At 43.2% G+C, this 12,092-nt stretch overlaps 2 protein-coding genes across 4 annotated transcripts in view; one reads left to right on the top strand and one right to left on the bottom strand.

The window, feature by feature from the left end:
* The window catches only part of RASL12 (RAS like family 12), a 326,560-nt gene that overhangs the window by 63,090 nt on the left and 251,378 nt on the right, over positions 1-12,092 (top strand). The window lies entirely within an intron of this gene.
* Positions 1-12,092, bottom strand: part of SV2B (synaptic vesicle glycoprotein 2B) — a 135,906-nt gene that overhangs the window by 52,624 nt on the left and 71,190 nt on the right. For 2 of the 3 annotated variants that reach the window (XM_081965099.1, XM_081965098.1), the window contains exon 13: positions 11,095-11,657. The exons of the other annotated variant lie outside the window; for it this stretch is intronic. In XM_081965099.1, the coding sequence (XP_081821225.1) occupies positions 11,474-11,657 (184 nt within the window). In that variant the 3' untranslated portion in view covers positions 11,095-11,473. Of the gene's footprint in view, positions 1-11,094; positions 11,658-12,092 lie in introns of those variants that run through there. 3 annotated transcript variants of the gene reach the window in all.

Raw genomic sequence — 12,092 nt, 5'->3', positions numbered from 1 at the left:
CCTCAAGGGGAGTGGGGGGAAATTATCCATAAGTTTTGTTTTAATAGCAAAAATTATCTGCCTAGTGACAGTGAAGGGATTATTTTGGGACTCTTCCAGGAATGATCAGGGATTCTTGACATCCCATCTTCCTATGAACAGATGGGGCAATATCATTGCAAAAAAAAATAAGAGGCAAAACCTGATTCCAATATTTGAGGGAAATATTGAGGGAAATATAGTCTCCAAATCACCTGAAGGTGGTACAAGAAGCAATGGATGGAAACTAATCAAGGAGAAAACTAATCTGGAAATAAAAAGAAATTTCCTAACAGAATAATCAAGGAGAGAAGCCACTTAGAACTGAAGACAAATTTCCTGACAGTTAGAACAATGAATCAGTGGAACAGCTTGCCTCCAGAGGTTGTGAATGCTCCAACACTGGAAGTTTTTAAGAAGATGTTGGATAACTATTTGTCTGAAATGATGTAGGGTATCCTGCCTAAGCAGGGGGCTGGACTAGAAGACCTCCAAGGTCCCTTCCAGCTCTGTTATTTCTATTCTATTCTATTCTAATAATTAATCAGTGGAATGCTTTTCCTGCAGAAGTTTTGGTTACTCCAACGCTGGGAGTTTTAACAAGGGATTGGACAGCCATTTGTCTGAAATGGCATAAGGGACTCCTGCTTGAGCAGGGGGGGGGGGGTTGGACTAGAAGACCTCCAAGGTCCCTTCCAACTCTTCTTATTCTGTTATTTCTGTTAATTTCTGCTTTTCTTCAATATGAAACAGGAATGATCCATCCCAGCCAGACTTCCTTCTTGTGACCAATATCACATCCTCTCCACACAGGCTGCTTGGTTTAACGACTTACACATCCTTAGCAGCTACCATCAGTTGCAGTCTTGCAAGGAGAAAAGGTGAGCTTTGCAGCAGCACCCTCTACCTTTCTGTTTTTAACTCTCCAGGAGAGGCCGCAGTGTGAGCTCACAAGGCCAATTTAGTCAGAGGCCGCTAATGATGAAACACAAGGAGTTGTTCAACTTATTTTAAATCTGCCAGAATCCTGGCTGGAGGCTGCGATTTTCTGTACAACAGCCCCTCGCGCCAGTTCTTCTCATTTGGCCTGCAAGCACCCTGCTGATTTTAATGAATTGGGCTTGGAACACACAAGGGTGAACCAGGAAACTCAGCAAGAAAACACCCTGGCAATAAAGCTTTAGATCTAATCAAACTTTGCAGAGGCAATAAATTAGCCCTTTAAATATATTAAGCTTTCAGGAGCTATTAACATAAACATTCATTGCTCATTTCTTGCCTCTTAGCTTGGAGCCCTGCCTTACCAAAAAGCTGTCATTTCTTTCTTTTCTTTTCTTTTCTTTTTTTTAAAAAAGATGATTTTATGAAAACAATACTTTTTAAAAACTTTTTGCTTTAAAAACAAAAAGTAATGCAAATTAATATCAAGTAAGGGAGGAAAAAAATGAAATCCAAGGGAGAACGAAAAGGTCGAGGAAGAAAGAAAAAGAAAGATAGAGGAATGGCTTCTAATCTTCTTTCCAGCAGTTCTAAGTACAACCATAAATTTGCCTCTTTCTCTAAAGTCACATTGTGAGTCTCTTCTTTCTATAATGAATCCCATCTAATCATCAAAAACATAAATCAAACGTTCCTCTCCCCTCCCCACCCACCTATTTTACACAAGAAAAGTCCGTAAGAGTTTGCAGCGGGCAATAAACTGAAACTTTGATGTTATCTAATCAAAGAAGTCAATTTGGCTATTTTAGCAAGTCCCATCATCTCTTCCAATCATTTTGCCTTTGTCGGTAGCTCTTGCCAAATCATTCCATCTTTCAAAGGCCTCCGTTTCTTAATTAGGGGAAGAAGGGAATCCAAGGTGGATTAAACATCGCTAAAGCTTGATATATCAAAATAAACGTTTTGTTCTTTTCGGGAGGGGGGTGGGGGAATGGCAAAAAGAAAGGAATGAAAGAATGTCCAGAAATCCAAGTATATTGAAAACAAAAGGGATTTATTTCCAGTTAACTACTGGACTGTTGCCGAAATGTTTTAGGAACTTTACTACACCTGTCCAAAAAAGCAAAAAAAGGGATTGTCAAAAAAAGCAACCTGGAGAATTTCTATTTTGGCGGACGCTAAGAGGCCACACCAACTTGATAGCATGTACCCGTGATGGAGAATCTATGGCACGCGTGTCAGAGGTGGCACACAGCGACCTCTCTCTGGGAATGCAAACCGTCACCCCAGTTCAGTTCTGCCACATGTGTGCGCTCCTCCCACCAGCCAGCAGGTGTTCGGGTCTCTGGTGTGCATGCATGGGGGTGCAAGGGGCCATGCGTGCATACACAGGGGGGCAGGTGCATGCACTGGGGGTGGGGCACATGCACAGGGGCCGCACACGCATTGCATTTTGCGGGGTTGGGTGCACGCAGTGATTCTACATAGTCTACATAACAAAGTTCTACCTCCTTCAGGCAGAGTCAGAGGAGGAATTGCCCAAAGCCCTTTCATTACATCATCGCCCAGCAAGAGTCAATCAAGCTTGGGACTCAAAAGACAACCTACAGAGTTGCCCCTGCATGGCCCCATGGGAGTCTGACAACCAATCAGGATCTAAGCTCAAATTCAAAAGCCCAGAGAGGGCATAAAACCCAGGGACTCTCAGCATCTCTATCTTTTTCTTCAAGAACTTCAAGGCATGTGATCCTCCTTTTCCCCAGGACCTCAAACCACGTGGTCCTGTCCACCATTAAAACCATCTGCCAGGCCTGCAGCCATCTTTTCTTTTGGACCTCAGGCCTGCCACACTTTCTGCTATGTATTTTTCTATTGTGGGAAAATGGGAGGGAGGGATTATACAGAGTTGTGTGATATGTAGCCATAACAACATTCTTTCTAGGAAGCCAAGGTCATCTTTTGTCTCTGCACCTCTGCACCTGACCGGAACTGGATGGGTGGAAGCTGCGGGCATGGCAGTGGAAGATTGGACCATATGATGGACTTTTGGGTGTGGGGGCACGATCTTGAACTTTCAATTAGGTGGGGAAAACCGGGAAGTTTTCAGATTCGGGTTTTCCCAGATGTGCCAACGTGACTCTCTTAATAAATTGGAACTTTGAGGAATCCTTTGCCTCGAACTCCGATTTACTTTTGGATGCTATTTGGAACCCTGGCATTATCTTTCCAAGCAGTCTCCGTGTTTCCAGTATCTTTCTCTCCACTTGGAACTGAGCCCAGAAGGAAACTTCTTCCGACACCTGTATGGAAACATTTTGCTCTTGTGGTTCAATCTAAGAGTGTTAGCACTGAAGACTCTTCTTACATATTTACCCTGCTCAAAAAGACATGTCAAGTCTTCTGCAGGTTCCTTGTAAACGGGGTTTCGTGCTCTCCCGAAAAAACAAATCACTAGACCAAGTGTTTTTAAAAAGGGACTTCTGCTTTTGGGAAAAATTGTTAGTTCATCGCTGCACAAAAGGACAATCTGGATGGGGAAAAAAGCACCACATTCTGCCTACTGTGTGTTGCCAGTTCTGGAATAAACACATCACAGATGTTCCATTGTTTCTGCTGATAAGAACAGCACATTTGCCTTCGCACTGCTTTGATTACCTGAGACGATGGGGAGAGGAAACCAGTTCACAGTTGGTATAACCCATTCTCTAGGTTGTGCATGAGCAACTCACAACTGTGTGTTTTCCATGGCCATCCACTGGGAATTTTTAGGTGCCATCAAGCTATAAAGTCAGCTTTGTAACTTAGCATAACCCTTCTCTCCCAGAACCAATGCTCCCACCTGCTTCACCTTTTGCTTCTCCTCTTCCAGATCTGTTTCCATGCAAGCTAGCTTGGGATGTGAGTTTAGCACTCTTTCAAAAGGCTGCTGGACTCATGTTCAAAAGTAGCCCAACATGTTCAAAAGTAGCCCAACATGAAGGCATGAAGGAAGAGTGTGCCAAGCAGCAGCAGCAGAGACAGACCCCTTATGACTTTGTTATCATCCATGTGACTTTATAATAGAATAAGAGAGTTGGAAGGTACCTTGGAGATCTTCTAGTCCAACCCCCTTCTTAGGCAGGAAACCCTACACCACTTCAGACAAATGGTTATCCAACATCTTCTGAAAAACTTCCAGTGTTGGAGCATCCACAACTTCTGGAGGAAAGTTGTTCCACTGATTAATTGTTCTCACTGTCAGGAAATTTCTCCTTAGTTCTAGGTTGCTTCTCTCCTTGATTAGTTTCCACCCATTGCTTCTTGTCCTGCTTTCAGGTGTTTTGGAGAATAATTTGACCCCCCTCTTCTTTGTGGCAGTCCCTGAGATACTGGAACGCTGCTATCATGTCACCCCTAGTCCTTCTTTATTATTATTCAGAGGTGGCAAAACCTTGCCTTCACCTAACCCAAACCTGCTTCTGATTGGGCAGAACAATTGGTGATTGTTTTCCTGCCTGCAGGTGGCAAAAGAAGCAAAACTGGGAAAAATCCACCCCGTCTCTTCTTAGACTTCTTTAACTTTAATGTGCCACCATAGAGAACACTTAATGGTGAATGGTTAGGATGCAGCATTGCAGGCTGACTCTGCCCACTGCCAGAAGTTCGATCCTGTCCGACTCAAGGTTGACTCAGCCTTCCATCCTTCTGAGGTTGGTAAAATGAAGATCCAAATTTCTGGGGGCAATACGCTGACTCTGTAAACTGCTTAGCACCATGAAGCGGTATATAAGTCTAAGTATAGCTATTGCTATTAACTTGCAGGTGATATCTAAGCCTTGTTATTGCTGTAGAAGAGGGGACACCAGTGGACGCAGCACAATTTGTGTCAGTGCTGTCTTAGGCCTCCTGAGGGACTGCCGCAGAGCCCTTGGATACAGCTGGCTGAACTCCCTTTCCAGCAGTCTCCCCTGGCTGTGATTCTGACTGTCAGCCTGAGAGGTTTCATGATTAAGGGCATCGGAGATCTCCAGATACAACTTGGGAAGCTTCAGGGACGTAAGCCAGGCAATTATTGTCATTTGTAAAGCAGAGGTAGGTGTGTGTGGGGGATTGAGAGAGGGAGAGGGAGGGAGGGAGGGATGGAGGGAGAGAGAAAGATTGAAGGAGAGATTGAGAGAGAGAGAGAGAGAGAGAGAGGGAGGGAGAGGGAGAGTTTGAGAGAGAGATACAGAGATAGAAAGATATTGAGAGAGAAAGAGTTTGAGAGTGGGAGGGAGGGAGAGAGAAAGATTGAAGGAGAGATTGTGAGAGAGAGAAAGATATTGAGAGAGTGAGGGAGAGTTTGAGAGAGAGATACAGAGAGAGAGAAAGATATTGAGAGAGAAAGAGTTTGAGAGTGGGAGGGAGGGAGGGGGAGAGAGAGATTAAGAGAGAAAGAGTTTGAGAGTTGGAGGGAGGGAGGGGAAGAGAGAGAGATTAAGAGAGAAAGAGTTTGAGAGAGGGAGGGAGGGAGAGAGAAAGATTGAAGGAGAGATTGAGAGAGAGGGAGAAAGATATTGAGAGAGTGAGGGAGAGATTGAGAGAGAGATACAGAGAGAGAGAGAGAGAGCGATTAAGAGAGAAAGAGTTTGAGAGTGGGAGGGAGGGAGAGAGAGAGAGAGAGATTAAGAGAGAAAGAGTTTGAGAGTGGGAGGGAGGGAGGGAGGGAGAGAGAGAGAGAGATTAAGAGAGAGAGTTTGAGAGAGGGAGGGAGAGAGAAAGATTGAAGGAGAGATTGAGAGAGGGGGGTAAAGATATTGAGAGAGTGAGGGAGAGATTGAGAGAGAGATACATAGAGAGAGAGAAATATTAAGAGAGAAAGAGTTTGAGAGAGGGAGGGAGGGAAAGAGAGAGAAAGAGAGAAGGGGACTTTGTTGCTTTATCTCCAGCACAACTACTAATTACAGGCAGTCTTCGACTTACAACCATAATTGAGCCCTGAATTTCTATTGTTAGGCAAGACAGTTCTTAAATGAGTTTTGCCCCATTTTATGACTTTTCTTGCCACAGTCGTTAAGCGAATCACTGCGTTTTTGTTTAGTAACAAAGTTGTTATGTGAATCCCCCTGCCTCCAGCACAAAGCCCTCATCCGAGCCTTCCCCAGCCTCCAGGACTGGCCCATGTTCCTCCCCAACCTCCTCACTGTCCAGAATCTGTTGGTGGGCCACAACAGCAAAGTTAAGCTGGATATGACGACTCAACAGTGGATGATCATCCGTGTATCATGAGATGGTGATATTTTTTTTTTACTTTTCTCATCTAAGAAGGCTCAGCTGTGATCCACTGCAACAACATTGCAATACTGCTATTGGACGCAGCCTTCAGCTGCAGCTGCTTCCCTCGGAGAATTCTTCTAAAGGCTCACTCACATCCCAAGCCATTCACAGTAGCATTTCAATCAAACAAGATGTACTTTATCCAGATGTACAACAAATTTCAAGACCTATGAGGAAGGATTTCTGGGAACTTTTAACTTTCACAACCCACAGGAACATCATGGTGAGCCACAGTGGGGCAGTGGTTAGTGGTGACGCAGTGGTTAGTGGTGGCGCAGTGGTTAGTGTGGCGCAGTGGTTAGTGGTGGCGCAGTGGTTAGAGTGCAGCACTGCAGGCTACTTCTGCTGACTGCCGGCTGCCTGCAGTTCAGCAGTTCAAATCCCACCAGGTTTAAGGTTGACTCAGCCTTCCATCCTTCTGAGGTGGGTAAAATGAGGACCCAGATTGTTGGGAGCAAGAGGCTGACTCTGTAAACCGCTTAGAGAGGACTGTAAAAGCACTGTGAAGCGGTATATAAGTCTAAGTGCTATTGCTACTGCTAGTCACATTTTCGCTGTTCAGTTCTTAATATAAGGAACAGTAAATTTTGCTACTTTATTATTATTATTAAGAAATGGTCACTCATTGTTTTAATAATAATTTGCTAGTTTTATTATGGTTATTAGACGTCTCCTTTAAGTTGGGCTTGAGTCCTAGATATGTCCTAGAAATTGTTTAGAGAGAGCTGTAAAAAGTACTGTGAAGCGGTATATAAGTCTAAGTGCTATTGCTATTGGATTTAAGTCAGGGGTGAGTAGGACACCAGCAGACCCTGGGTAACAAATATCTCCCAAGCCTGTTTATGGCCCGCCAAACCTGCTGACCATTGTGGCTGAAAATGACCATCACGAGGTCCTATCATTTGAAGGTAGCAAAATATATACTGCACGAGTCAAAAAGAGGGCTGTGAAAATATCTACAGAACCCTCACATCCTGGGCATAAATTGTTTCAACTTCTACCCTCAAAACAACCCTATAGAGCACTGCACACAGACAACTAGACACAAGGACAGTTTTTTCATCACTCTGCTAAACAACCAATTCCCACAACACTATCAATAATTTACTAAGACTCTATTACTATTCTTCTTCTCTTCCTAGTATCTATCTCTCTCCACTTATGACTATAACGAAGTTGCTTTTATCTTTCAATTTATATTGTTTTTGTTTCCTAGTACGATTTGATAGCTTATTAGTAACCCTGACTATCTCTGAGTGCCGTATCTTTTTATTCTTGATGAATGTATTTTATTCTCCTTATGTACACGGAGAGCATGTCCACCAAAGACAAATTCCTCGTGTGTCCAACCACACCTGGCCAATAAAGAATTCTACCTGTGCAGGAAGGCCCTCGCCTCTTGGGTTACATTGCCTCTCTCGTTATAGCCGCTTCCCCGTATAAAATCTTTACCTTCCCCGTTATAATTCCCCCACCTTGTAACTCCAGCCCTTTCATGGCTTGCCAGGCTGGGAAAGATGGTACAAGAAGATGATGGTCAGCCGAGCGGCTTCTGCGAGGATGCTAGAAAAATCCACAAGGAACGCCGAGCCTCAGACGACCCACTTGGTCTGTATTTATTGCAATGTCATTGCCCGACATGGAATTCAAAGTGACGGGTAGCATTCTAGGGAGGCTGATACAGAAGGTAAAAGCAGCTTTTTTTTTAGGACGAGTGTCTAAAGGAAATGTCAGTGTGGGTAGTGATCGCATCTATTCAATAACACGGGTTTTTTTCCCCCGATGTACACATAATGCTACAGCTACAGGTCCCACAATTAGTAGTGGGAAGATGTATTAATACACAAGTTGCAGGCTGGGTACAAAACAAGTCCGTGGAAGTGCAGGAGAGCATCACAAGAGGAAATGGGAAGATTCAGGTCTGGCTCTGGACCCATCCATGCTCATCCCCCCTCCCCCTAAGAGTGTACCAGACCATATGGCTTTTCGATATTTAAGACAACAGGGAGGAAGCAGCTGGGACCTCAAGCTCATTGGACAGATGCCAGAAAATACTGAACATGCATCAGCTGGACAGTATATAACTTGAGTCTTATCTATGCCGTTGGTATCATTATGGTTATGCTGGCCTTGGACCATAATAAAAGATGTGATTTGATTTGATTGGTTTATCCTTACAGTGAGAGGTGCAGTGTTTTTTTGGTTGGCTTGTTTTCATTTTTTTTAGGCTCTTGAGGATGGCTTCTTTTTCCCCCCTGATTTTTCTTTTTCTTTTTTGGAAGCAAAACTGGGAAGCAATTTTGTCAATGATGGCAGAGAGAGAAGGTCAGCAGCAAAGTCTTCTGCAAACTGCCTGCAAAACAGGATGTGAGTATTGTGAGAGGTCTTTGGATCCTGGTGAGGAGGGACGTTCCTGGAAAGCATCCAGATCCTCATCTCAAGAGTCTTCCTGGCCACCTTGGTGATAGTCCAACACATAGGTCAAAACTCCACAACCGCAACTGTGGCTCGCATGCTTTCAGGCCGTCTGTAATGGTCACTGTCTTTTCTTGGCAATCAGAGTCTCTTGCCATCTCCATCCACGGATGGCGTGCGCCCTTGATACCTGCCCTATACATCAATGTTGACTTCTCTCTGTGCCTCCTAAACTTGACCATGGCATGGAGTACTTGAGAACAAGATGGGCCTAAGCAATGTCAGAGTCACGGGCTTCCTCCTCCTGAAAAATCTTCCCTCCAGTTGACGATGCATTTTCAGTCTGTACTACAAAGAAGATTTTAGTGGCTGCGGTCGTCAGAGGATGGGAATGACCAGGCCCCAATCTGTACTTTGCATGAACTCCCATTAAATGGACATCTATCAATAATTCAACTATTGCCATGCATTCATATGGCTATAGCTCACAACAATTTCCAATCGTTCTATATTTTCTACATTGATGTGTTAAATCCTTGCCCCTCTTCGTGGGGTAAAGGAAGGAGATATTTGGTTCTGGAAAACAACATTCAGATGGAACCAGTTCAATCAAAGACAGCAGCAAAAAAAAACAAAAAACCCTCTCATTTTGTAGAAATGTTGCCCAGTAGAGTACTAGAATACTGTCCAATGGGTTAAATTAACATTAGCAGCACTTTCTCTTTCTACTTCTACTATCCATTGCAGGAATTAAAATATCCATGGGGAAAATTGGAAGCATTCTTCTTTGTTTGAGACCATCAATGAGAATGAAATGGGTTGTTTATTCAGAGTGTGGGTGTTGTTGTGGGTGTGTGTATGTGGGGGTACGTTTACATGCATACTTCAGAACAATGTGTTTTTGTTTGCATGTGCATATATATAATATATATATAATGCGAATACAAGCCAGACTTTTTCAAACTGAATACATAATCTAAATGACCTGAGTTAAGGATTGGATTAAATGGCCTTTGATTTTTCCAAGGCCATAAGAAAGGAAAGGGATTTGTTTATTCTGAGACAACAGGAGAAGAGGCTGAACGTGCCCCCCCTGAAAATATAGGCAGGGTTACTTTAGGATCCCCTAAATAAGACTCTACCTTCTGCCAAATGTGGGGCTGATGGCTGACATTTTTCCAAAGGAATTATCTGAACCCTTGATGGGGTTGATGTGCCTCAGCCTTGGCAACTTTGAAGGTGTGTGGACTTCCATTCCCAGAATTGAGTTTAGGGAGTTGAAGACCACACATCTTGAAGTGCCGAAGTAGAGAAGCACCGGACTAGGGATTCAACTGAATGTCTAGCACCTGGGACACCCAGGTTCAAATGTCTCCTCCATGGAAATGCATGGGGGGACCTGAGAACAATGAGTCTTCCTAAGCCCAACCTAAAAAAAAGAATTGTTTTTTGTGGGGAAAAAATGGAAGGAGTGTTATGTATTCTACCTTGCTTTTGGAGAAAGGAGAAGATGATGGATGATGGATGATGGAAGACGGAAGAGAGAGAGAGAGAGAGATGGATAGATAGATGCATTAGATGAGAGAGAGACATATATATATGGATGAGATTAGATAGATAGATGGATGGATGGATGGATGGATGGATGGATGGATGGATGGATAGATAGATAGATAGATAGATAGATAGATAGATAGATAGATGATGGACAGATAGAGAGATGGATGGATGGATGGATGGATAGATGGATGGATAAATGGAAGGTTGGATGGATGGATCGATCGATCGATCGATCGATAGATGGATGGATGGATGATGGACAGATGGATTGGATGGATGGATGGATGGATGGATGGATGGATGGATGGATAGATAGATGATAGATAGATAGATAGATAGATAGATAGATAGATAGATAGATAGATAGATAGATAGATAGATGATGGACAGAGACATGGATTAGATGGATGGATGGATTAGATGGATGGATGGATAGATAGATAGATAGATAGATAGATAGATAGATAGATAGATAGATAGATAGATAGATAGATAGATAGATGATAGATAGATGATAGATAGATAGATAGATAGATAGATAGATAGATAGATAGATAGATAGACAGACAGACAGACAGACAGACAGACAGACAGACAGATTAGATGGAGGGATTAGATGGAGGGATGGATGGATGGATGGATAGATAGATAGATAGATAGATAGATGATAGATAGATAGATAGATAGATAGATAGATAGATAGATAGATAGACAGACAGACAGACAGACAGACAGACAGATTAGATGGAGGGATTAGATGGAGGGATGGATGGATGGATGGATGGATGGATGGATGGATAGATAGATGATAGATAGATAGATAGATAGATAGATAGATAGATAGATAGATAGATAGATAGATAGATAGATAGATAAAAAATTTCCTGGAAAATTCTAGAAATACAGATATCAAGCTACATTGATATCTGTATTGATGTTTATACATTCCTTTTAATGTAGAATTTCTCCAATCTAGTAGGCTGTGGTGGCTACTGATTAGAACTTTGCACATATTTGTCAGGTAAGGGGTATATCCTGTATTTTGCCTGGCGGTGTGGGCTCCACCGTCACTACACAATAGTCCTAGGATCAAGGTTGTAACCTTCCTTCAATAGAAGGTCTATTCTTCTCCCCTTTTCCCCACAAAATATGAGGCATTGGCAGAGAAATATCGGTAGACATTTTGATTTTCTTCTAAACAGGTCTCTTCGCCGTAGGCTGGCGTTGCGTTTCATCCTCCAGCTGCTCACATCAGGACTTGGTCCCGCGTGTCCGGCAGCCGCAAGGATAGAAGGCCTCCTCCAACCAGAGCAGAAGAAGCCAGAAGAATGGGGACCACTTTGGTGATCCCAACAAAAGAAGCAAAGATCGAATTCCCCAAGATGGCCCCAACTTTACAGACGCCAGTGAGTATCCCAAAGGCTGTGGCTCTAGATAAGGAGGAGAGAGAAATCACAGAAAGGTTTCAGAATGCAAAAGCCAGAAATCCAAGGCTCAATTATTTTAACATATGAACATTTCAATTCCTTGAAATATTTATAATAATATTGGTATCATTATTGGTAAACACATATTGGTAAATAATATTGGTAAACACATTCCCAATAGGACCACTTCCATCTAATCCAGTGGTTAAATTCAATTTTTTTACTACCAGTTCTGTGGGCATGGCTCGATGGGCAGGGCAGGGCAGGGCAGGGCAGGGCAGGGGAAGGATATTGCAAAATCTCCATTCCCACCCCACTCTGGGGCCAGGCAGAGGTGATATTTGTCGGTTCTCCAAACTACTCAAAATTTCCGCTACTTGTTCTCCAGAACCAGTCAGAACCTGCTGGATTTCACCCCTGATCTAATCTCTACACATA

This window comes from Natrix helvetica, assembly GCF_964273705.1.
Source record: "Natrix helvetica genome assembly, chromosome: 12".
Taxonomy (NCBI): Eukaryota; Metazoa; Chordata; class Lepidosauria; order Squamata; family Natricidae; genus Natrix; species Natrix helvetica.
The sequence above is the reverse complement of the archived record's forward strand: the minus strand, read 5'-3'. Positions and strand labels throughout refer to the sequence as shown.